This window comes from Homalodisca vitripennis, chromosome 2 (genome assembly GCF_021130785.1).
Source record: "Homalodisca vitripennis isolate AUS2020 chromosome 2, UT_GWSS_2.1, whole genome shotgun sequence".
NCBI classification, from domain to species: Eukaryota; Metazoa; Arthropoda; class Insecta; order Hemiptera; family Cicadellidae; genus Homalodisca; species Homalodisca vitripennis.
In genome coordinates this window covers 36,124,462-36,149,955 of record NC_060208.1, presented here as the reverse complement: position 1 = coordinate 36,149,955, position 25,494 = coordinate 36,124,462, and the positions used below count along the sequence as shown (strand labels likewise).

The 25,494-nt window shown below is 33.9% G+C and overlaps 1 protein-coding gene across 1 annotated transcript in view; it reads left to right on the top strand.

The window, feature by feature from the left end:
* The window catches only part of LOC124355586 (maternal protein tudor-like), a 121,980-nt gene that overhangs the window by 4,328 nt on the left and 92,158 nt on the right, over nt 1–25,494 (top strand). Inside the window, 5 exon segments of the mRNA XM_046806748.1 lie at nt 5,605–5,840; nt 12,476–12,742; nt 12,854–12,945; nt 21,726–21,771; nt 21,773–21,905. Coding sequence (XP_046662704.1) covers nt 5,605–5,840; nt 12,476–12,742; nt 12,854–12,945; nt 21,726–21,771; nt 21,773–21,905 — 774 coding nt within the window.

The following is a 25,494-nucleotide window of genomic DNA, read 5'->3' as shown; positions in this document are numbered from 1 at the left end:
CGTTACCCAAAATGAGAGCTGTGTATCCAGGTACTCACCGAGGTACTTCAATACAGGCCTTTAGGTTTTTAACTCTACCAATTTGGAGTGGATAACTGTAAGAATTCATTTTCATGTGAGCAGAAGCAACTCAGTTTTTCGGTCGCTAGTGTTAACCCATGTTCTCGGATGAGCTTACATGTCGCACTCTCATGTTCAGCGCCAATTGTGCATCTTCTGTGCTATGAGCAACAATGTCATCTGAATATCCCAATAATAAATTTTAGAACATTCAAAGAGGAACCATTTTTCTTGCAAGATAGTAGGAAGTTATGGTTAGGCGAATTTACAATATTTGTTTTTTTTTAAGTAGTGTTCCTATATATTAGTAATGGCTGGAGGCCATGAGGCCATGTCGTGATCAGACCATTTAGAATTTTATGTTTTACTCATGATGATTTTAGGCACCAATGTCAACAAATAAAAACTGTTATGTCAAAGAAGGTCAAAATTAACATAATGTCTTTTATTTGGGCCTAATTCCACTAATTTCAATATTATCATTTTACGTTGGCGACAGTATAATAAATGGCCACCGCCAAAATTGAATCATGGTTATCAATTTTAAATATCGGTACTATCAAATTCAATATTAACCAATAGATATTCATTGCTAGCTGTTTTAATATCATTATGTACTAAGTAGGCTAGTGACTTCATTGCCAGCTGTTATTTCGTTTATGTAGTGAGTAGGTAGTAACAACGAGAAGAGCAATGGCAAAGAAAGATAAATAAATTTGAAAACATGTTTATACCACTTGACAAAATAACAACTTAAAATAATATTACATACTTGCAACAAGAAACGTAAACAAACAAACTAACCAATATGTAAAGAAAATAAAGCAGAATGAAAATGAGATACAATGTTCTCTCCGACTTATATCAAAGATCAAAAGTATTGAACTTCAATATAATAGATACATTGATTTATCCTCTATCGAATGCTACCATTACTTTTGTACAAAAGTAATTTTTACTATTTTCAAGAATAAACTATGTCTGACTCCTTGTACTATACTTAAGCTTACAGCCATCACTCAAATATCAAACACATAATTTTACTTTGAATTAAGTTGTAACAATAATGTTGAACTGAAATGTGTTCTTGGCTTTCAAAATTGTATTATAGTGGTCGAAAGCTATATATTATTTAAATGTAAAAGAAATTTGTTATTTACGATTGTATAAAATAACGAAACTTTATTTAGGCTATACTATACTTGAGCAGCATAGTACTTGTAAACTTTACAGGGATAACATTAAAAACAATGCTCAAATGCCAATGGATCACCACTGTCAAGGTCTTGTAAAAATTTTAAACACTGTTCGATGTTTAAAAATACATTTTGAGACCAAAATGTTAGTCACCATTGTTCTTGCCGATGTCACTAGGCTACTCAATACGTTAATAATTTTACTTTATTGAATTTAATTAATTTTCAACAATATTTTATATATAAATAAAAACAGGTGGCAATATTAATTATGAATATCTATAGGGCAAATGTTTTTATATTCAATAATTTAGATATTTCTAATCCATAGTTGATTTGATTGTGTTGGTGGCTGCTTATTATACTACAGCGTAATATTTCCTTGTACATGTGTGCTTGGCATCACGTTGTCTTGTTGTGATCGTGAGTCAACCTTGTATTGGTTGCTGCTAACTTCAGCTGAATGCTATCTTTAGATAGGTAAAATAACAATAATGAAATCAGGGGAATTTGACCAAATAAGAGGTTTTTGTTTATTTAGACCTTCTGAGAATAAAAGTCCATATCCGGCTGATACAAGTGTCTCCTGCCATCATCACTAGTTATGGCAGCTGCCCCTTGCTGATGGCGACATACAAAAAAAATCCCTTAATGTTGTACCTATCACCTATCTAAGATAAAATTTTAGATCAAGAATGCTTCCGGCCATTACCGCTTGTTAAGATATGCATCTTGCACAATAAGTACTTCCACATTTAATGTTCTGAAATTCATCATTTGTCAATTTCAGCCACTAAAACTTTATATTGTTTTGTTCAGGAGGACGATTGCAATAGATTTAATAATGCAAATCTTGTTACTGATGTTGATAGAAATAAATTAGAAATTAATACATTCTTTTAAGGAGATCCTTGTATGTTTTTATTCAGGGGGACGAGTAGAATTGTTAATATCGTTGATATTTTGATTAGCTACTCTGGCCGTTAACCTCACTGATACCCTTTGGTATTTATTATATTCATATAATAAATAATAAGCATTGTTACATGGATGTGTGTAAAGAATGCCCTGGTATTTTAGGACACTGTATCTACTTCTTGTTATTACGTGATACAAATAGGTAGAAAAATAAGTTAAAGTTAGCCTTTACAAGCGGTCACATAATCTGAGCTTGAATTTTGTTACTATTTCGAGGGATGATTTTCTTCTTTTGCCAGAAGTGCTGAAGGCGCCACATAAAATCCACACTGAAGGCCAGGGGCATTTCCGATCGGTACTTTTCGACATCAGATCATGTTGGACAATCTAGTACGTGATCTGCGGTTGGGAAAGTACTGATTGAAAATGTCACTGGCCATCAGTGTGGGCTTCATTGGCACCTTCCCGATTTTCTGGTAAACAAAGAGAAACATTTCTCGAGATAATACCCAAATTTAAGCTTAGATCACGTGAGCATTCGTAAAGGTTAACTTTTACTTTGGTACTATTATACAGAGTGGGCCAGATAAAACCGGTCCCGAGAGGCGTAGGCGCGCCGATGTACAGCATGACGGGACATTGACCTTTCCCCTTCCACTACTGTCTGCCGTCCGTTCCTGTCCTGTCTATCTGTCCACGTCAGTGTAGCTTGAGTGTTTGACCGAGCAGTGTGGATCATGCCGTATTCAATAGAACAGCGTGTTTTCATAGTGGAGGAATATGTTCGTACAACTTCAATAATGTCGGTCTGTGAAAAGTTTCTTGAGAAGTATCCTGAAGGTCGAGTTCCTGCTAAATCAACCATTCAGGATTTAATTAAAAAGTGGCGTACAACAGGCAATGTGTCCAATATGAAGAGAGACAAACAACCAACTGTACGAACACCAGAAGCTGTGGCCAATGTACAGACCATTATTGGAAGGAGTCCTTCAAAGTCAACACGACGATTATCGCAACAAGTCGGAATTTCTCGAACATCTTGTCGGCGTATACTGCATGGATTAAAAATGCATGCCTATCGTGTGAGTGTTGTTCAGGAATTGAAAGAGGTTGATTTGGCTAGACGTGTACGTTACTGTCAATGGGTTCTTCATGAAATTGCAGAAGGTAACGTGGATCCATTTTTATTCATTTCTACAGACGAAGCATGGTTCCACTTATCAGGGTATGTAAATTCTCAAAATACGCGGTATTGGGCAACACACAATCCTCATGTAACCCATGAGAAACCATTGCATGACTTTAAAATTGGTGTTTGGTGCGCAATGTCTGGTCGCCGGATCATTGGACCAATATTCTTCGAGGAGACAGTTAATACAGACGTTTATCTACGGATCTATGAAGAATTTGTTACACAACTGAATCCAGAAGAAGTGTCATATGCGTACTTCCAACAAGATGGGGCAACCTGTCACACTTCTGATCGATCTCTCGCTCGAATCCACAGTGATTTTACTAAAGAGAGAACCATCAGTAAAGACTTGTGGCCAGCCAGATCGCCCGACCTATCGCCTTGCGATTTTTATCTCTGGGGCCGTCTCAAAGGTAATGTCTATCACAACAACCCACAGACTTTAGAAGAATTGAAGCAAAACATACGACAAGAAATTGCCAACATTCCAGTAGAAGAATTGCAGACTGTTTTCCTGAACATGATTCGCCGTGCTGAAATTTGCATACAAGTTGGTGGCTCCCATTTTGAACAGAGACTGTAAATCCTTAAATGTACATGTTGTAAAATAGACAAAATAAAATTTCATTTTACTTAATATTATGTATTTTTTTTATTTCGCCTAGTCACTTTTTCAGTTTCCTGTACGCATTGTATGAGTATTACGTAAACTCGCTCGGGACCGGTTTTATCTGGCCCACTCTGTAGATGAGCTGCTTTGAAAGCAACCTGCATGAAGATTTCTTGCGTATAAGGGGAGGGAGGAGCAGGAGCTCGACCACGCCTACTGCCAACCCCTCTTTCACGTCTCAATCTATTTCCTTTACAAGACACAAGTGGGAACCGAGTGCTTTGCTTCCCTGCATTGGTGTTTTGGAGCATCACGTTATGTTTTGTCATTCTTGTCGTTATGGAATAACAAATATTATTATTTATGTTAAGAATAGTCCATTGCATCTATTTAATATGTTAGTATAATGAAGAAGTATTTTAACAAATGGTTAGTTATTGTTAACAGCTGTTGTTTTTATTACTGGGTTTGTAAAATAGCTGTTATGTAACACATGCCCTACGAGTGGTAAAGTGATGACTGAGGTGTGGTTGGTAAGGAATATGGAGGGGGAAGTGAGTCTCCGCACTTCTCCCTCTCCACATCTCTCTCACCCCACCCCCCCCCCCGCACTGTTCGCATTCAAAGCGGCTCATATATAGTAACATATTTATGATAACCTAATCTAAAATCTACCTATATCATGTAATGACATAGTAGACAGAGCTAGAGGACTATATTAGCTTCACTTGATATGTGTATATATTTATTATTTTTAGTTAATCCTGCTCTCCGAAGGCTGCAGTATAATAAGCGGCTACCAAAACAATCGAATCAGTGAACCAAATTATTGATTAGAAATATCTAACAAAAAATTAATATTGTTATCTTCATAGTCTTATTATAAATATTACATCAAATGCCAAAAGTACAACTTAATATTTCTAGAAATAATTTTATACATTAATAAGCGATCTATATACACCTTGCAATAAAACTTTAAAGCTTCCAATACAAACTTCAACAAAGGACATTTCAAAAATTTGGTCACTTAATGACTATAAAATTGAAGGAGGTTTTATTTTATTAAGTGATTTGCCAAAATAATAACCCTCCTCCACACAATGTGTTTCTAGTATAGGCTGAATAAATGTTATAATTACTAACCAAACATATCAACTTTCTCTTTTTTATTTTTATGCTCAGTAAATATGAAAATAATCTTGATTTATCTCCTATAAAATTATTTCCGAAGATTAAATTTTGGTGGTAAGGGATTAATATTTTGGTTGAAATCTGAAGATACTTTTATTAATATTTGTTTTGTTACTGATACACCATTTATGAAGTTGTAGATTGTAACATTTTGCACAAGGCTTTCAGCAGCCAATAACTGACTTAAATTTACATTCAAAGATTTCAACACATTGCGACAAGTAAAAGGAAGGGCTAAGAAGGTTCTATAGGTTTGTGTTTGACAGAGATCTAACCAGTGCCCTGGCATAAAAATATAAACGAAATTTCACTGTACTGGTCATTTTTAAATATTGAGTCCAACAAAGTACAGTGTTCTCAATATTTTATTTATAATATCTAAGTAAGCATTTTACTAGTTGTTCTGAAATATGTTGTGGTTGGTTTTGTTACAGGACGAAGTGAAAAATATCCTCACAGACATGATGGCCAACATCAACAAACTGGAGCCACAGCCAATCACTTCGCCGCTGAATCCTGGCTCTATCTGTCTCGGCCGATATTCTCCGGAGAAAATACTATGTCGTGCTATCGTCATGAACGTGATGGACGACAAGGTCAAACTCTATTTCGCAGACTTTGGCAATTCTGAAATTCTTCCCTATTCAGAGATCTTTCAAATTCCTCCACAGTAAGTTTTTTTTAATGATTTTGTACAATAATTTATTTCAGGTATAAAAAATCTCTTACTGGGTAATTAATCTGTTGTATTGTCTGTTGTGTTATATTGTGTCACTCCAACTCAAATACAGTCTCAACTGTATTATTGTACGAGACATATCCTTCCAAAGGACTCCCTCAGGGTCGACACACTGTCCATAGGTAGGTTAAATCAGAGATAAGAGTAAAAACACCGTTCACATCAAGAGTCACTTGCATCAGGGGGGAGTAAGTTATATGAGAATCCACCAACACCTGTCCAGGGCAAATAGACCACTACACAATATCTAATGTGGATTAAGGGGTTTTCCAAGAACACCTTGTGTGATTGAAAATTACATAGTATTTAAAGGGCAAGTACAATTAGAGAGTTTTAAGATTTATGTTCCCAGCATAAAAGAGCAAGAATTGCTTCCCACTTGGATTCATATTTTGGAAAGAAACAAGAGGGAGGGAGAGAGAGGGGGGATGGATATTAAATTGTCTCGGCCATTGAGGAGTAACCTATAGTGCAGTGTAGTCAACTCATTGAGTATTAGATAGAGAATACAAATATAAACCAAATTAATCTAAACAATGAAATTATATTTTATACTAATGAAACAGAGATGTAAATATTATATAAGTTTAGAAGATTAGTTTCTTAGGATAACACTTCTATTAAAATTATCAATTGAGATCAGTTTACATTATTGATAACTAATAAAGTCAAACGGCCATGCAAGCAGTAATATGTCTTGTACTTAAAGAAACACCAAGAAATCTTGAAAGTTAAGAAGAAAAGAAACTTTAAGAAGTAAAAATGTGTAGATACTCATTAGATAGTAGCTAAACACAAAATCATCATGCTATGCGTGGTGAGGCTTCTGATCTACCATACTGAGATAGACTGATGGTTACAATAAGTGGGATACCTTGAGGTTAGTAAGGAATTTACTTATGACTAGAAATGTGTTAACTGTTGTTTAACATGGAGATATCCTTGCCTACTGCCTGCAACTGCCTCTGACCCAGTCAGTCAACTATCAGGTCATTGCGTTTGTCTTTTTTTAAATTGAATATTCTAGAACGTAACACCTATGTTTTTACCAACCGGTTTGTATTCACATGTGTTTCAAAATATAGTACATATACGTTTACTACACATTTGTAAAAATATCAAGTGTGTGTAATAATATCATTAAAAATAACCTAACTTAAAAATTAAATGTATCACTTTCCGTAAATTGTTTATACTATGCAAAATAATTATTTTGCTTGTAAATTTATACTAGTGTAGTTAAAATAATATTTGGGCTGTTTGTACAAATTCAACAACTAACTAAATCTGTGATACTTCAACACAAAATGTTACTAGATGCTGTGAAAGATGATATAAACAGAACCGATTGTGAAAGAAACATTAGCAGCTGTAATGTCTAACATTGATGGCGTTCTACATAGTTAAAATTTGACCATGACTCTTGCACCATTGTTGCCTAATGACAATAAAGATCTGAATCTGATTTTTTGTCTATTTAGATATAATCTAAACTGTTTAGTAAAAATATTATACATCTTGAATAAAGTTATGATTATTCAAAATATCTTCTGTCCAATGTGAACATGATTTACTCTAAATAGTTATATCTGAAACCGTTATATTGTACAGTTGCACCGTAAAGCCACTTTTATATGAAATCATGGAGTGCCATAAGTTTGTCGACAGAGACTATTTTAAAACCATGTTGAAGGATTAATAAAAAACATAATCATTTTTGGTGCTTTGGGATTATACCGACCACACCAGTATGAGGAACACAAAAATATAAATTTATAGAAACAAACATAATAGAACAGAAAAAAAACAACTCTTTAATTACAAAATTACAAACTTATTACAACGATTATCAATTGTTAATGGGTTTCCTGTGTCGCCCAGAATGCAGCAATATCAAGGATGAGTGAGTGTAGTGGATTTCCGCCTTCAGCCGCAACTGCCGACCACCACATGTATTCAGCTAGGTATTAGTCAAGATGGTGTCGTGCTGTTCCTCGTTGTTTTTTATTACGCCATTTAGCGAACCCCACATTCGCTCAACCTGTTGAGTATTAGCACCGGTTTCCGGGTCAACAAAATTGTATCGATGGTTAACTGAGAAATGTTCAAAACCTGCTGCTTCTAATTCGGCCATTTTGTAACCTCTCTAACAATCCAAAACAATTGTAGTTCCTGGTTCAACGTGGAGTTGAATTTATTCCATCAAGGTTTTAGCTCCACGATTCGGAACTTGAACAAAAAATCTGCCTCCGGTTTCCCGGCATAAACCTCCAAATATCCACAGTTGCGACAAGACACGTCCCGCATTATTTTTCCGTCTGGTAAACAAACTTTCGTCTATTTCGACAATACGGCCAACTCCTCCGATCCTACCACCATTTTTTTGTTCCACAGAGAACACACACACACACACACACACACACACACACACACACACCTTACAGAGATAGTTATTCCAATCAACAATTGTTTTACCGGTAATCTCCTTCACACCACGCCACAGATGTCAGTTCGTAAACCCAGCAGTAGAGGAAACGAACCGCAGTAACAAATGGTATTCTACTATTAGAAAACCAGGTGTCAATGCTCAAACCGACTTTTTCGGGCACGGTCGAGTTGTACATTTCCAAAACGGAGCCTTATGAAACAAATACAGTGTCATGTCCATTCAGGCATATTTTAGATTTAGACAACAAGTCATGATCTTGTAAAAAACGAATGGCCCCCTCTTCGCTCCTGGGTAAATCCCAAATTCTCCTAGTGTCCCCCAAACACGGAAGTACAACAAAGCGACGTACTCGACAGACACTGCGGTACAAAAGTATAACAATGCGGCGCACCAGCTGAAAGGGCGGCGAGACCCTGCAATCACGTTATCTACTAGACCGCTCGACTTTGACCTCTGTCTGAGGATGGGGAGGGGTTTGCGATAAGACAATTCCTGTTTTATATTGACGAAATATTGTTCTACGCTAATCTAGTAATCAGTAGAAGCAAAATGTCAAATAACGATTCATGTCTGGGTGTGGTCGGTAGACAACGTGTACAGAAGACTGGAAATTATTATATAATGACAACCATTAGACCTCATTGTATTTACGAAGCAGATCATATGGGTTTTTTTTAATTATACATTATTTTGCAGTAATTAAACTTGAGACAGATTGCAATGAGATCCAGAAAGAATGGTCGTGTCAGCGAACAAATGAAGTGGTACACAACAAAAGAATAATTTATAGCTAAATATATTCATCAAACAATAGATAAAGCACAACTTGATGAAAAGATAACATACCATGATTAGAAAACAAGCAAATGTCGATTTCACAGTCACATGGTCACAGTTAAAAATGCCAATTGAATGTAGACAATAATCAGAATGGACTTGAACAACTTTTTTGTGTTAGTTCCTGTTTCCAGTTAATTTAACAAGAATTGGTGCTGTGAATTATAAATTTTACTTTATTGACAAAATTTTATAATTTGATTTTAATGAATTCTAGACAACAACATAAATAGCAATAGCTCACATGCCAAAACAGTACCTGTATTCGTTAGCTCTGTTCTGCTCCAAACAACTCAGGTCATTAGACATGTTCTTGGTTGGGGACCATATCTGCAAAGGATTGTGACTAGGAGCGAGAAATGATCTTTTAATCTAGTGCAGAAAGGTTTTGGACACTTAAGCCAAGGCTTCTGTATTGGCTTTATGTCTCTGTGATTAGACCTGCATTTACGTTTGGGGCTATTGTCTTGTTTCCTTGAGATATTGTAATTCAGCCTGTGGCCAGGAGGAGTGCTTATTGTTTGCTAATTTAGAAAGATGATGATTTGCACATGGTCTCTGATCATACACCTCATAGTTTTAAAAAAAATCTATAGGGTTCGTGATACCTTCTAGGGAAGCAAACTTCCACTACCAGCAGATCTGATTTGCACATGGTCTCTGATCATACACCTCATAGTTTAAAAAAAAATCTGTAGGGTTCGTGATACCTTCTAGGGAAGCAAACTTCCACTACCAGCAGATCTTGAATTGTTTACTGATGGCTCTAAGGAAGAAAGTGGCAAAAGCACTAGAACTTTGGGGGTGAAAACATGTATTCTCAGATTGTTGATCTGATAATGGGACAAGCTAATTCCAAGGGATGTGTTATACTACTAAGACTAGCAGGTAAGGAGTAAGATCTATTTAATGAGAGAAGGTCCGACGCTACTCTGGAGGAAAGCGACTGTAATACCATTCTGCTCATTCTCAAGCCCGGATGCAACCTCCACCTTCTCTCATGCTCCGCACAAACCCATTTCGAGGCAGCCCTAAATGATTCACACCTTGGAACACCACAGAACGGTTGAGGGCCCATCATAATTGACGCTGAGCCCCGGTTGGCCAGGGCATCAGCTCTTTCGTTCCCAGGGATCCCCACATGACCAGGAACCCAACAAACAGTTACATTGTTGATTCTGGCAAGGGAGGAAACGGCTTGATAGCAATCCCAAACTAGTTTGGATTTGATCACACAAGAGTCCAGCGCCATCAGCGCTGCCTGACTGCCCGTGAAAATATGAATTGTCTTGCTCCTATATCGCAGACGAAGATTCTCACGAGCACATTCTATAGTAGCTGCGACCTCCACCTGAAAAACTGTCGGATAAGGACCTATAGGGACCACCAGCTCCCTACATGGTCTCATTCCCACAATTCCAGCGCCTGTGCCGCTTTTTGTTTTAGAGCCGTCTGTGAACCATTCAAGCTCCGCTGGTGGAAGAGGTTTCCTTCCCTCCGACCAATCATCCCTAGAGGGTATAACAATCCTAAAGGGTTTGTCAAAGGAAAACTTTTGTGGCATCTGATCAGAGATCATATGCAGAGCATCCTCCTGAATCAGGATGCTAATTCTACATGCAGTCCCTCATAGTCCTCGCACTAACGCTTGCTCCCATGAGGGTTATAACAACCACCCTGTCTGTCTGGTCCTTATCCAGTCACATGCCATCTTTGGTAGTTTGGACAAGGGTGGTGAATTTCCACGGGAGGACCTGATAGGTTGTTTTCGGCGGTTTGTGGAACTGCTGAAATCGTAGATTGGTAGGGCCTCATGGTGTGTTTCCGGGGTGCGCAAAAAGCCCTTGAGGCTTAAGTGCATGGCAGTAGAAAAAAAAAAATTGTAAGAGCTCTCAGGCTTGGTAGAGTTAAAAGCTTATTGAAAGACTAAATAATTTTATCTCAGTCTTTGTGATCGTTGAAATTAAAAATCCTTTATAAAATTTTGATGTATTTTTTGCCCCTTCTGCATTGCTAGGATTCGTATGAGGGGTGGTCATAATATTTTGTTTTATGGCAAATTTTAGGCACGTATCCATCAGCTCCATGGATCGAAATTGGGGAACAGTAAGTAAAAAACCTCTGACTTTAGCTCTGCTTCTGTTGTTTTGGCACAAGCATTTCTTGCTGGTAAGAAAACCGTAAATTTTGATAAAGGATCGATTTTAGTGAGAAAATTTTCTTGTAAGGACGTGTTATAATCTCTGATGGCAAATAACCAACCTTAGTGTTAGGTGCTTATTTACATCTTTGGCATACTATAGGAACTCACCATGTCAGTTTTTTAATTCTCTCTCCAAAGATGTGGTTGAATTCTCGATAAGGTATTTTTTAGTAATTTAGTAGAGGTATCAATTTAGAGGGGATAACGACTCTTAGGGTTTGTTGGCCGGTGGCTTGGTATAACAAAATTCTTTGGTTGATTAAATAATTTGATTGTGATCTATTTTTGGATAAATCTTTAAAAACATTTTTTTTAATATCAGGGTTTTCTTTTTGATGGGTTTTTATGTCCTTGAAGGCCTCTGGAATTTTTAACAAAACAAGAACGTTTTCTGTACTTGCGATTTTTATTTCTTGCAAATAAAACTGAAAGGATATCATTGTAAAAACTCAGATGATATGATGAAAAATGAGACGATAAAAAAGGACATGGATTCGTAGTGTAAAAAGTGGAACAATTATGTGGATTTAGGAGGAGATAATTTGAAATAAAATAACTATTAACTCATATGAATTTATTAAACACACATGTATGAATCTGAGAATATTTTTATTTGATGATTTTTCACTTTGGGGATCCATTTTCAGTCAACCAAAACTGTCAGAAGCAGTAATGCACATCTACTTCTGAAAATGTCTGGGTGAAGGGACATAGATTATCATGATTGGTTGGAGCTCAACTACATGACATGTTGATGTGTGTTGGTTTCCCATAGGCTTTACCAAACCTGTATCAGACTTATAAAATAACCATTACATAATGGATTAAACCAAGTGCTACCATCAGTAGATAAGATTTAGTAAAACTTGTAATGTTTTGGGAAAGCTCTCACTGGTTTAAACTGTTAACCTTTATTGTTGGTTTATCTATTGGAGAGTGTGACACTGTTTGTTTAATAGGGATAAAACAACCACTTTGTAATGCAGGCAGGATACTAATAGTACAATTAAATTACTCTTTCTTTATTTTACTTAAAAAAGCCAGTTTAATGTACTGACCAGTTTAACGTGTGTCCAGGTTCGTAGTACCCAAGGTTATGAGTCACCGGTTCACATTGGCTAACCTTAAGGACATCCATTACACAGAAAAGGAGAAGCAGTTGTTCAAGGATTTGGTTGCCAACAATCCGAATCTGACACTGTGCGTCACGCAGCCGGAGGCCAACCCGATCAAGCAATACTGTGAGCTCTTCCGCGAGTATAAGAACATCAAAACAGTTTTGAGCGAGAAGTCCCAGACGCAACCGATGCAACTTCGTTATTCGTCTTTGACACCTCCGATCATGTAAGGTTTTTAACCATTTCCATTATAATAAATCAGTGGCTCAGTTTTTAAACTAACTAGAATTTGTTAGGAAGGTTCTTTTACTCATTGTTGATTTCTTCTCTCTCTCAGGGGTTCTCAAGAGAAGGTGTTTGTGTCATTCGTCCTGAATCCAGGCAGATTTTTCGTCCAGTTGGAAAAAAAACAGTTTCTCATTAAATCAGGTAAGACTTTTGTTATTTACTGTCTGCTAACTATGTTGTTATTTTTTACACATCCATTAATCAAACAGTCTTTGAATCACTATACTGGTAACATGTAGAGCGAAGGTCACTAATTCATTTTGGATGTGGCCGGAAAGTCATTAATCCGGATCCGCTTTAAAATTATTGAGTTTCTACTAGTTAAACTCTAAGCCATACAGACTTTGTAGCATTTGTTAGACGTTAGATGAGTTTTTGGTCATTAATTGATGGTTTGTTGTATTGATACAAAATGTTTATTAAGACCATTATCATAGTTATGGTATACGATTATACTTAATTATGTGCTTGGATGATTTTTCTAAGTTAAATCCTTCATCCATTATTCATGTATTCAGCTATTGGATGGGACAAATGACAATATTTATTTTCAATGTTTTTGTTACCTCAGGAGTTAGAAAGTCAGTCCGGCCTTGCATCATCTCTGCAATTCTCTTTAGAGTCTGTAACATTTGATCCATTGTATTATTTCTTCAAACAATCCTCAAAATTTAATTATTTCAAAGTTATCTTTCCACAGGTCTACCAAAAACATAATGTTGTCAAATCATTAATCATTAGTTTCACTTTGCTGAAGACCGGAATAAATCAGGCAAGGAAATAATGATCACATCAATAGTCTGCAAAGTTCATACATTCTTATATATATATTTTGGAAAAATATTTTGATTGTCAACATGTAACATGTTTAGGATGTGGATATCACAGAATAAAGAAAGAAATACTGAGCATAGGTGAGTGAGTGGCAATTGAAGCTAGGTCAGAGTGCTTTCACCAGTGAGTGGGGAGGAAATTAATGAGTCACTGTGTTGAACTTTTTAGAGCGCCACTGTTTTATTAATGTGTATACTGTAAATTATTACAGTATACTAATAGTATGTATGCTTCAATAATGGTAGTTTATTTGAAAATAGTCATTATAAAATAACTTTTGCATATTTTGTGTTAACAACCAATAACAATTTGTTGATTTTAATTATAGTTGATGTATTTTAAATTTGTTATTTGCTTTATCAGGATTTGTCAAATATGTTAACTTTTTTAATTTTATTAACTTCCCGTACACATATCAAGACAAAAGATTATCACTGTACTATTATTTCTCCTTCAACGGGTTTGTTATTGGGCCAATATTTTTATTTAAATAGTCCATTACAACTATAGTTATGAAATTAGCATTGACAGATTTGGTCTTAAATTGAATGATAAATTTAATTAAGAAAATAATTTACTCTAGACGAATAGGCTAGTTTGATAACAATTTAAATGTAATTGACTTACAGTATTGAGTAGGGAGCCTGTGTCGTAGCATGATAATGGCCTACTTCCGACCTCACTTGTAGCCAAACTACACAGTTTATGAATGTTTGCACATTTTTTATTCAGGTCTTTTCCAAAAACTATGCCATTACAAAAAATCGCCTAACAAAATAAACAAAAACTTCAGTGTAGGACTCTTGGTGTTTTGTAATTAAGAGACATTTTATTACTTATGTTTGTATTTTATCTAATAAAAGTGAAAGGCAAACTAAACTAGAGAAAATGTTTTATCACCATGCCAATAGTACTCGAGTACAAAATTTCAGAGTTTTATTGCAACTGTAACTATCCTGTATGGCAGTGTTAATTAAATTGCCGCCAATTGTGACCATGATTTAATGTTATCACAAATAAGTAGCTGTTTTTTGGCCTCGAAATATGTAGTGGCTCTTATATTATTATACTCAGTTTATTTCTTCCTTTGGTCTGTGTTGGATATACATTGGGTTACTATTCTCATAGCGTCCAGCTGCTATCTTCTCTCTTCATGCCAAACTTCAATTATTTAAACTGACCCTCATTAGGTACTCTTGGCAAACCTCCTTCCATGATCTACAAGTATCCAAATTATATCAATGCTTCTTCTCAGTTGTTTTATAATATTATTTTTCTTCAATTCATATTTCAGTGCTTTAACCCTGGAACTGGCCATCATTTTTCCCAAAATGGCAGGCACTTTTTGGTGATTTTGTAAGGGTTTTGTATTTTAATCACTGCTCATCTATTTTTTAAGATACAAACATTTTAAAAACATCAATGTCTTTAGAAATAAATGCAGTTTCCCAAAAAATATTAAAGATTGAATCATTTAATATATTTTTATTTTTTTACAGATTAACGTAAAAATATTAGTAAAGAATAAATTTTTCTCAAAATGTATAGCACCCTCTCAGGTAATATGAAAGTTTTTAGAATAATTCTAAAATATACAAAAGTTTGCTTATATACCTCAATTACAAATTACAAAAAAAATATTTAGGTAAAAGAAGTTTATCGGTACTTTTGGATAATATATCTATAAAAACTACAAAATCTGAAAAAAGTTTGTATAGCACTATTATGTATACCATTGTGACATTTTGGAATCTATTGGATGAACAAATATTTTTTTCTAAGAGATAAATATATGTAGAAGAGAAAAATATGATATTTATAGAAGTTTACATTGTATAAGATATTTTTATGTGGCAACAAAACTTTTTTTCTATTTTTACAAAAGTCAAAATTGTGAAATAAATGCCTAACTTTTTTAGCTAACAATTTTCTTTTCATCCAAATATTATTTATAAAGATAGAACGTTTATTGAAGTTTACAAAAATGTACAACAATGTATTTTTATCTCTATTATTTTTTTGTTAAAAAAATAAAACAAGCGATGGACATAGAAATAAAACGCTAATTCCTTCAGAAAAAGTAAAAAAAATTTTTACTTTTATAATAAATACCTTTGCATAAATTTAAATCAAAATTTTATTTTAATTAAAATTAAATTGTCTACAAAATAATAAAACACTGAACCTATGTGAACATAGGCTTATTTTCAGTTTCACAAAAATCCAACCTATTCGCTAAAACTTAACCTAACCTCTACATTTTTCACTTCACTAATTAAAAAAAAAAAAAAAAAAAACAAACAAACTTTTATTTATACACAGTAAATAACGAAAAGTATAAAATATCCAAATAAATAGCAAGCAATACACTAATACCGGCAATGACGTAATAACAACAAAGAAATCAACACGGCAACCATGCGATGCGTTGTTCTTCTCTACTGGCTGAGTCGGTGATTGCGCAATAATACAAAAATAAAATACTAGTTCATAGTCTTTGTTGTCTATTATACTGTTGCTTAGAGCAATTCTTCTTCTTTGTTTTGATATGATTTTCACTATTTCCAGACAACGATAAAGTAACAAAAATAACAAAATTTAATGAAGCTATTTTCGACGCATTAGGCATTTTGGGATTTTACAAAACACGAGCTTTTCAAACGTTTATTTTATAAACATTTATTTTTCTACTGGCTATTGAAAAGATGTTTCTGAAAGCCAAGAATACACTGTTTTCAATGACGACACTTACGATCGTGTAGAACGTAAACTCACGATAGGGAATTTTTACAAACATACGGTAATTTTAGCGTGTTCGGAAATTACGCAAACAAATGGCAATCGGAAATGTGAACATCCAAGTTTAGAATTTATATAATGAAAGATTTAACTTAACTATAGAGCGTTTTATGATATAATATGAAACCTTCAATCTTTATCTTTAGATTTACGTATGTTTTACTTCAAACAAAGTAAAAATAGACTTGCTGTGAGAGATCATATTACGACATAGTTAATGCGTCGAAAATAGCTTAGTGCCATTTTGAAACTGTAGTTAATGCGTCGATAATCGCTTAAAGCCAGTTGCAGGGTTAACCCATTGGCCTACAACTACGAGTTATCTCGTAGTATGGAAAAAGGACCCATATGTACAACTACGAGTTATCTCGTAGTTGTGTAATACGTTAATAAAATCCAATATATATTATTAATACAAACAAAAACATAAAAATTAATGTTTGTCTGTTAATCTAGATTACTTTATCTATTAAAATAAGGTTTTGTAAACGAAATAAATTACGTCATTGATGAGAACAATAAAGTATAAACAATGCAACAGCCGAGGTCAGCTGAGCAGCGGACAGCTGTGTTGCCGTCTACGTTGCAATTCAGTAGCACTAGTTGCCGGTTCGCGCTAACAAGGTTATGTTATTGTTTACGTTCATTTTTTTTTTTAGTTTCAAAATGAGTCAAAAACTTATAAGAAGTGATTTTGAGATTAATAATGTTTTGTTTGGAAGTGAATTAGAAGATAGTGAATTTGAGGAAAGTGAAGAATCTATTGTTATTGAAAAGACGTAAACGTGACATCGATTGTGAATCAGTTTCTAGTGATCAAGATATTTGTAATGGTGATATTCATCCAGAAAATAGTTTACAAATAATTGATTTGGATCTTGATAACAATGTGGAGGTAGGTTTTGATTTTTTAAAGAATTTTTTACAAATCGCAAACATTTTTATTTCATGTTTAAAAAATATTTTATATAGCAAAATTAACATTTGTGCCCTAGTTTTGCATAAAAGTATGTTTAACCCTTTCAGTGCCAGACATTACCCCTAGAGCCTGTATGAGCAAGAAATGCCAGGTATAGCTCCATCTGTAGATGCAAGAAGTGCCAAGCAATAATTGGCTTTTTTTAGCTGTTCACAAAAAAGATCATAGATTCATTATTTATTGATGAAAATGGTTACTTTTTGTTTTTGCTCATAAATAATCACTGTAAATATAAACACCTATAATAACTTTACTAAATATGTATAACAAAAAATAAAATATGGAAAAAAATACTTACATAAATTTTTTGATGAACTTTTCTGTTTAGTGTAAAAATACAATATGTCAAAAATTCCTCACTCTGTAAGTAGTGTTATTTTTTAAACTTCCACATAGTTTTAAACATATATACAAAAATTTAAACTGATATTTTCAGAAATAAAGTTTTTAGGATTGGTTATAGAAATATTGGGAATCTTGACTTTCGCTCATTTCACTAAAAATTGTGTTGCACTTAATAAAAGAAGTGTATTTATACATAAAACTGCAAATAAAACTGTATCTGTAATTGTTCTTAAGTCCAATTACACAATGAAAAACACTTAGCCTAGTCCTATATATACAGTTTTTAGAAAAGTAGCTTGAAAATAACAAAAAAAAACTAACACTTGTGAAATGATAAACAATATGGGTGAAGTCCCTTCTTACATGTTTTACAAGAAAAGGTAGCCTTCTTCCTTTTTCCTCCTGCCTGGGTACTTTTTTTGCTACATACAGAGCAATTCAGTTCTTTTTTATTTGGCAGTTTATCTAAAAACATTGTCCAATCGCCATCACCACCACCATTTTCATGCCATTTTTATAACCGGCTTCATTTCTCTGCCGGTTATTTCCAGGTAAATTGTATAGCACAGGCCTTCTTTCCTGGAGGGCCAGCCACTCTGTAGAAAGTTCTTCTATAAGTGCCACAGTATATTCGAGCCTAGCAAGAGGTTTGTCAGAATTATTTTTATAAATTATGTAGGAATTGAGGACCATTCTTCCAAAAATATTGAAAGTAACCTTTCTCCTGCCATATTTTTTGCTCCTTCTCTCATCTTCAACGGTGCCATCTGTAGATAAAACTAATACCTGCTTTGTCTGGGATTGTTTTTCCCTAAATGCTAACAATGTCATCTCATTTTTCTTGAAATATTTCTTTTCTCCCACACTAAATTTAAGCTTTACTACATTAGGAAGTCCTTTGCGGTTTATACGCATAGTACCTGTCAAAAAGAGTACAGGTGTTTTGCTAGCCTAAGAGAGGTGAAGAAATTGTCACAAAACATGTGATAGCCTTTATTCAGTAGTCCAGCCATATCTAACAGCTTTGTGACAACAAAATAGCCCAGTCCATTTTCTTTTATTTCATCTTTGTCACTCCCATTTGCACGTCACTCCCATTTGCACCTTTGTACACAAAGAAATTGATGCAGTAATGCGTGACTGAGTCACACAGCATCCACAGTTTGATTCCCCAACGGTGTCTCTTTTTTGGTAAGTATTGTCTCAACTGACTGTGTGATTTGAAAACCCTATTTACATGGTCAATTAGTGACTGAAATCGGGCACAAGCATCATAATTTGGTTCACCTGGTTTCGCAAGAAGGCCTGTGTCGACCATGTGAAAAAAATCTTAAAATAGCTTGAAATCTATTCCTAGTGAACATTCTTGAGAACCAAGAAATATATTGACTAGAACCAGTCCACCAGTAGCTGTAGATTGTAGATTGCTTTTTTATTCCCATGTTCAGAAGAACTGCTAAAAAGGCCTGCATCTCTAACATTGTAACAGGTTTCCATGATTTTGAGCGGCTGTGAGGTTTCATTAGATTGCTATTATTTATCAAATCTGTGGCATACTTGTTGGTCTATTTTACAAAGATTTCTAGAAGAGCTCTAGTAAAAAAAAGACTGAAATATGATGATGGAGAAGAGTTACGGGGTGGAGCATGTTTTGGACCCGAAAGTTCTTGAAATGAAAATTGGTGGCAAAAGCTAACATTGCCATCTACTGCCACTTCATCCCATCCAGTACCATCCTCAGAATCAGAAGAGGATAGTTCAAATAATTCCTGTAGGCCTACATTACTTGGTCGACCTCTAGGCCTTGTTTGTAGGTTAGGCCTAGGTTGTGTTTCAAACCCAAGTTCTACGTCTGGGGCATCATCATCAGATGATGAACAATCATTTTGTAAAGGTCTAAAGGACAAGTGATTCAGTCTAGACCTATTAGTTTGCGATGTTGAGGGCAAATTAGGATCGTAATCCGGATCGCTGTCTGTATTGTCAAAACCTACACTAGAAGACTCATCACTTTCACTCAAACTACTCACAGAACAATCACTCATCTTCCAACACTCTCCGTACTGTATTTTCACTGAGAGGTGAACCACTACGCTTCATTTATTAACACTCAACGTAAGAAATAAAAATAATAACAACAACTGAACTATTAACTTTACGCGAACGGCAAAACTAAGTAAACAACAGACGACTGTCACTCGGAACGGCGATGTCCACTGCCACTTGTATTTCGTTTCCTATATATAACACTAAAATGATAAAAATACTTTTTAACAATTGTTTTTATTAAGGATTGGTTCTTTATAAATATATATATATATATATATATATATATAAAACAAAATTACGTCAGTTAAACCACGTTTAGTATTTTTTAGAATTTCTTTTCTACACGTCCGTGTAGTCGGACGCTGGCTCTTCTTGCACATTTCGTCGACGTCCTAGTCGGACGTTGGCACTGAAAGGGTTAATTTATAAAATAAATTAGTTTCTAAAGGGCATAAATAATTTTCAATGTAGAAAAAAAATATTTGCTTTAAAAATTTATGTTTCAAAATATATAATTGTAAAATTATTTATTTAAAATAAAAAAAGTTTTTCCTTAAATAATTTGTAAAGGTGTCTATATAAAAGTCAGTGTAAATCTGAACAATTTAGTAAAAGTTTTATGTAAATATGTTAATACTCACTATTTGTACGGTTATTTATCTAAAACACTACAATTTGTGTAATATTTGCTGGCCTAATAGGGCCCAGCACCGACAGATATGGGAGGTATGGCAATGGGTTAAATCCTCATCTCATATTTTTTTCAATTCAAGCTAATCTCATCTCTCTAGCTTGCATTTTGTTCTCCCCCCCTTTCCTATCTTCCTCTTCTCTCTTCTGTCACTTCTCACAACTCTGCTTTTACAAAATATTGTAGTTACAAAGTTGTTCCATTATTTTCATCTCAGTGGATCTGTCTTTGTACTTCTACCAGGTTTTACATATACTATTGCCTCCTTTACTGTTCATTTATCTGTATCAATCCTGCCATTCTCCTATATGTGTGGTAATATACTACAACTCTCTGTGGCCTTGTGGTTGGCTATTACGACAGGTATTTTTACCTATATTTCCATCAGGAATCACACATAGCCCTGTAATTTGATGGTATTCATTCTTGAATATTGTAAACCTCTTCTTGTGATCTCTGTTCCCCTAGGATCACACAGTAGCTCTGTTATTCATGATGGTATTCACTCTTGAATATTGTAAACCTCTTCTTGTGATCTCTGTTCCCCCAGGATCACACAGTAGCTCTGTTATTCATGATGGTATTCACTCTTGAATATTGTAAACCTCTTCTTGTGATCTCTGTTCCCCCAGGATCACACAGTAGCTCTGTTATTCATGATGGTATTCATTCTTGAATATTGTAAACCTCTTCTTGTGATCTCTGTTTCCCCCAGGATCACACAGTAGCTCTGTTATTCATGATGGTATTCATTCTTGAATATTGTAAACCTCTTCTTGTGATCTCTGTTCCCCCAGGATCACACAGTAGCTCTGTTATTCATGATGGTATTCATTCTTGAATATTGTAAACCTCTTCTTGTGATCTCTGTTCCCCCAGGATCACACAGTAGCTCTGTTATTCATGATGGTATTCATTCTTGAATATTGTAAACCTCTTCTTGTGATCTCTGTTCCCCCAGGATCACACAGTAGCTCTGTAATTTGATGGTATTCATTCTTGAATATTGTAAACCTCTTCTTGTGATCTCTGTTCCCCCAGGATCACACAGTAGCTCTGTTATTCATGATGGTATTCACTCTTGAATATTGTAAACCTTTCCTTACGCTGTGTCATTTAGTTCTCAACTCATTATTGCTACTACTCTTAAATAAAATTGTCTAAAAAGTTAATTCTCTATTGCTTTAAACCTGCTAAAAGTGATTGACCATGATATATATATAGATCATGAGTTGTGTGGCCACCCACTGCCGAACAGCGCAGAACCTGCCTTTGATCAACATGCGCGTCGGCGAGCCATGCTGTGCGCTGTACGAGGACAATAAATGGTACCGTGCAGAGATACTCAAAGTGACCCAAGACAAGGCTTTCATCAACTTTGTTGACTACGGCAACCACGAAGAGGTGGGTTATACTTATCACACACACGCACCATTTCTGAATTTGGTTGCACGGACGCATGTTGGTTGCTTCTTGAATTTGCTACACACACACACAGTTCAGTATGTTTGTGTAATATATATTTTTTAGCAGTAGATCTCCAGCCTTGTTAAACATTTTTTAAATTAATAGTCCTTTTTTAGTTTTCCATGGCTCCTTTAAATAATTTGTATAAATGTATTCACACTGTATAATAATGATGATGTATACACTGCAACATATTCATTTCTTCACAAAATATGTTGTTTCGGAAAATGTTTCTAGATTCAAGATATTTTCTTTCTATGTACATATAATCATCATGTGAAGCTTATGTTGATTATTCAATTTGTAATCACTTTTAAAATCACAAAAACCAATATTCATACTTTTTATTTTGTGACTTCTTGAGATAACAAGTCTGTGTGAAGACACAGCTGCATTTTTGTTGCATAATAATATTAATATTAAAGATAGTTATTTTGAATCAAAAACATGTTAGTCTTTGGTCTGGTCCTAGTGAAGTAATAAGTATTGTTTTTTTGTTTGTTTTATTTAGTGATTACAAATTTATGACCATACCTATCTAAAATGAAAAGTACAGCTTTTTTTTAATGTAACCTTGAACACTTAGAAAAAAAAATGTTTCAAACTACTAGGAAGATGGCAAAATTGTATTTATAGTAGATTAACATGTTTCTTATTTCTCAATCGTACAAGAATTGTATTAGTTTCCAATTCTAAGTTGTATAAAAACAAGATAAAATCTGTATCCCTTGACTACTAATCCCTTGAGCGCCGCGGCATTGCAATATCCGACATGGTAAAAACCTCGTAAATTGCTAGCGTCGATCGGCTCGATAATCCTTATTAAGATAATTAAAATAGTACACAGTTGAAGTATTTGAGTAACCTTATAATTGCATTCAATATGTAAAGTCCAATTTTGTATTTTCTTCCTTGTGTCTTTGGAATGATTATTAACTATGATGTTGTGTTATGGTCTGTCAGCCTATGATTTGTGAATTGCACATTTGGGTAGTAGCATCGTTTGCTTTGTTATATGTAATTATGTTTTGATGCAAAAACGAATCATAAAGTGGTATACAATGTACATTTATTAGTGTAATAATATTAATATTGATATTTGTAAGTTTCCATAGCAATGAACTTTTGTTTGTTTTATTGTTTCCAGTATTGTTGCGAAATGTATAAATTTTTAAAATATATTTTTGACATTAGTTTATTGTGTAAGTAGTGTTATTTTGTGTTTTATATGATGTCTTTTATTTATAAGAATAAGTGAAGAAAAACTTTGCAGACAAAGAGGCCTGTCTCTTACAGGCTTTAGAGAAGAGTATTAGTTCAACAATTCTCTGTAGGCCGGATAGTGCTGGTAATCAAGTGAAGTTTTTTTATAAATTGTTTGTTTGTTTTTATTCGGCAAAATAGAGTACTATACATGAATTTTGTTTATAATTTTGTGGCATTTCACATGGTATAGCTTAACAAAATGTAAAAAATAATACATACAGACATTTTGAATAATACTCAAGAGTTCACAATAAACTTTAAAAGATTTCGTTGTAACATACATTAAAATATATTGTATTTTATATTTACCAGAAAACATACTATTATATTTTTAAATTTGTTGCAAAAGAAACAAAAATTATGAAATCTATTGAGTGAGTATTAAACAAGAATTTTTTTCTGGAAAGCTTGTAAATATACAAACATTAGGCCAGCAATTTAAGGAGTAACATAGTAGAATAGCTGCGGTACAAAAAGTACTATTAAGGCCTTATTACCTTTTACGAAATAAATTTGGTGTAATATTTTGTTTCATTAAAATAAATATTAAATTGTTATTATGAAAAACACATTTTGATGATATGAAAAAATCAATAAAAACAAGATATATATGCACGCGTCACAACCTGATGTGATGCGTGCATATACATGCTGTATAATATTGTTTTGATTGTGCTGCTTCTGTCTTTGATGCAGGTATATATACTTTATATTGTTAAGCGAACCTCATGTATTTATTGCCATTTAATTTATTTAGTTGCTTTGTTACTTATTTTTGTACCTGGTTAACTTTATATGTTAGGTTTATTTTGACATCAGATGATGAGGAAAGTACCAGTTCTAGAAAAGCAGTCTTTCAGTTTTTGTTAACCCAGTGATGGTCACTGAAACCCTGTTATCCACTGCTTTTTTTATAAGGTTTTGGTTTTGAATGTTGGCTTAGTTTAATATTTTTGTATTGGGAAAGAAGGAAAAATCGTGATTTCAGTGACAGATTTTAGATGTAGAAGAATGTAGCAGAAAAGGCAGATTTACATATTCCAGACTTTAACCCTTTCAGGGCCAGGACCAAATATGAGATGTTGCAAAATTTTTTCACATCTCATATCCCCTTGTGATTAGTCAAAAGTGCCAGGCTAAAAATTGGCGAATTTGCAGTCTCTTAGATTAAAATTTATAACTTTTCATAAAAATTAGAGAATGACCTAAAAGTTGCACCAAATTACTCGTATAGATATATACTATCAACAAAAAAATATATAGATGTAGTTTTAGGTAATTTAAAATTAAAAAAATAATGTTTTAATAGATTACATACACATTTTTTATTTTGCAAATAACTAAAAAAGGAAAAATAATTTTACTGAGGGGAAGCTATTTTATTATATTGTACATTTAAAAAGGAACAGCCATACAAAATTTTGTGTTATTTCTCCCATAAATAATTTTTATATGACACATTTTGTATAAATATACATAATTGTACTTCACAACATTTTATAAGTGTTAAAGCAACTGACTCTTACATTGCAAGAAACTTAATATAAATATTCACATTATGGATGTACCGGTAAACAGATGATTGTAGGATCCATAAACAGTTTCAATACATTTAAAAAACACTATTTACCAAGAAATATTTACACAATTTTATTTGAAATTTATTTACACTTTTTCAATTTACAAATATGCTACTTACAATTTCACTCCCGTTAGATCGCAAATTGTCAGTCATTGTAACTACTACACACAATAGCTAAGCATGTAACAACTAACACTACTAATATTTACAACCACAAAATAAAATAATGAAGAAGAATCCAGCATACAATAATACGATTACACTAAAGCATAAAGAATTAACAACAAAAGATCGAGTCAGCTGATAATGTCACATGACAATTAATTACGAAATAAAAATGCATAGACCTCTAAAATAAAAATGATATTCATATTAATTATCTACAAATATATCAGGGAATAAAAAACCATAAAACTTTAATCATTTGACGTCGTATTTATTTAAGAAAACAACGAATATCAAGGAGACTATGTATTGCCACCTGGCACTTTTCAGACGTGATCTATGGCGGCAATATATTGCCGCCTGGCCCGGAAAGGGTTAATGTTGGACACCTTAAATAGAAATAAAAAATTCACATATAAGTAGTTATTAAAAAGGAACACATTCTTACTACTTAATATTTCTATTACAGTCAAAAGATATCTGATCTTGATAGTAGTAGCCTGCTCTTCCTAT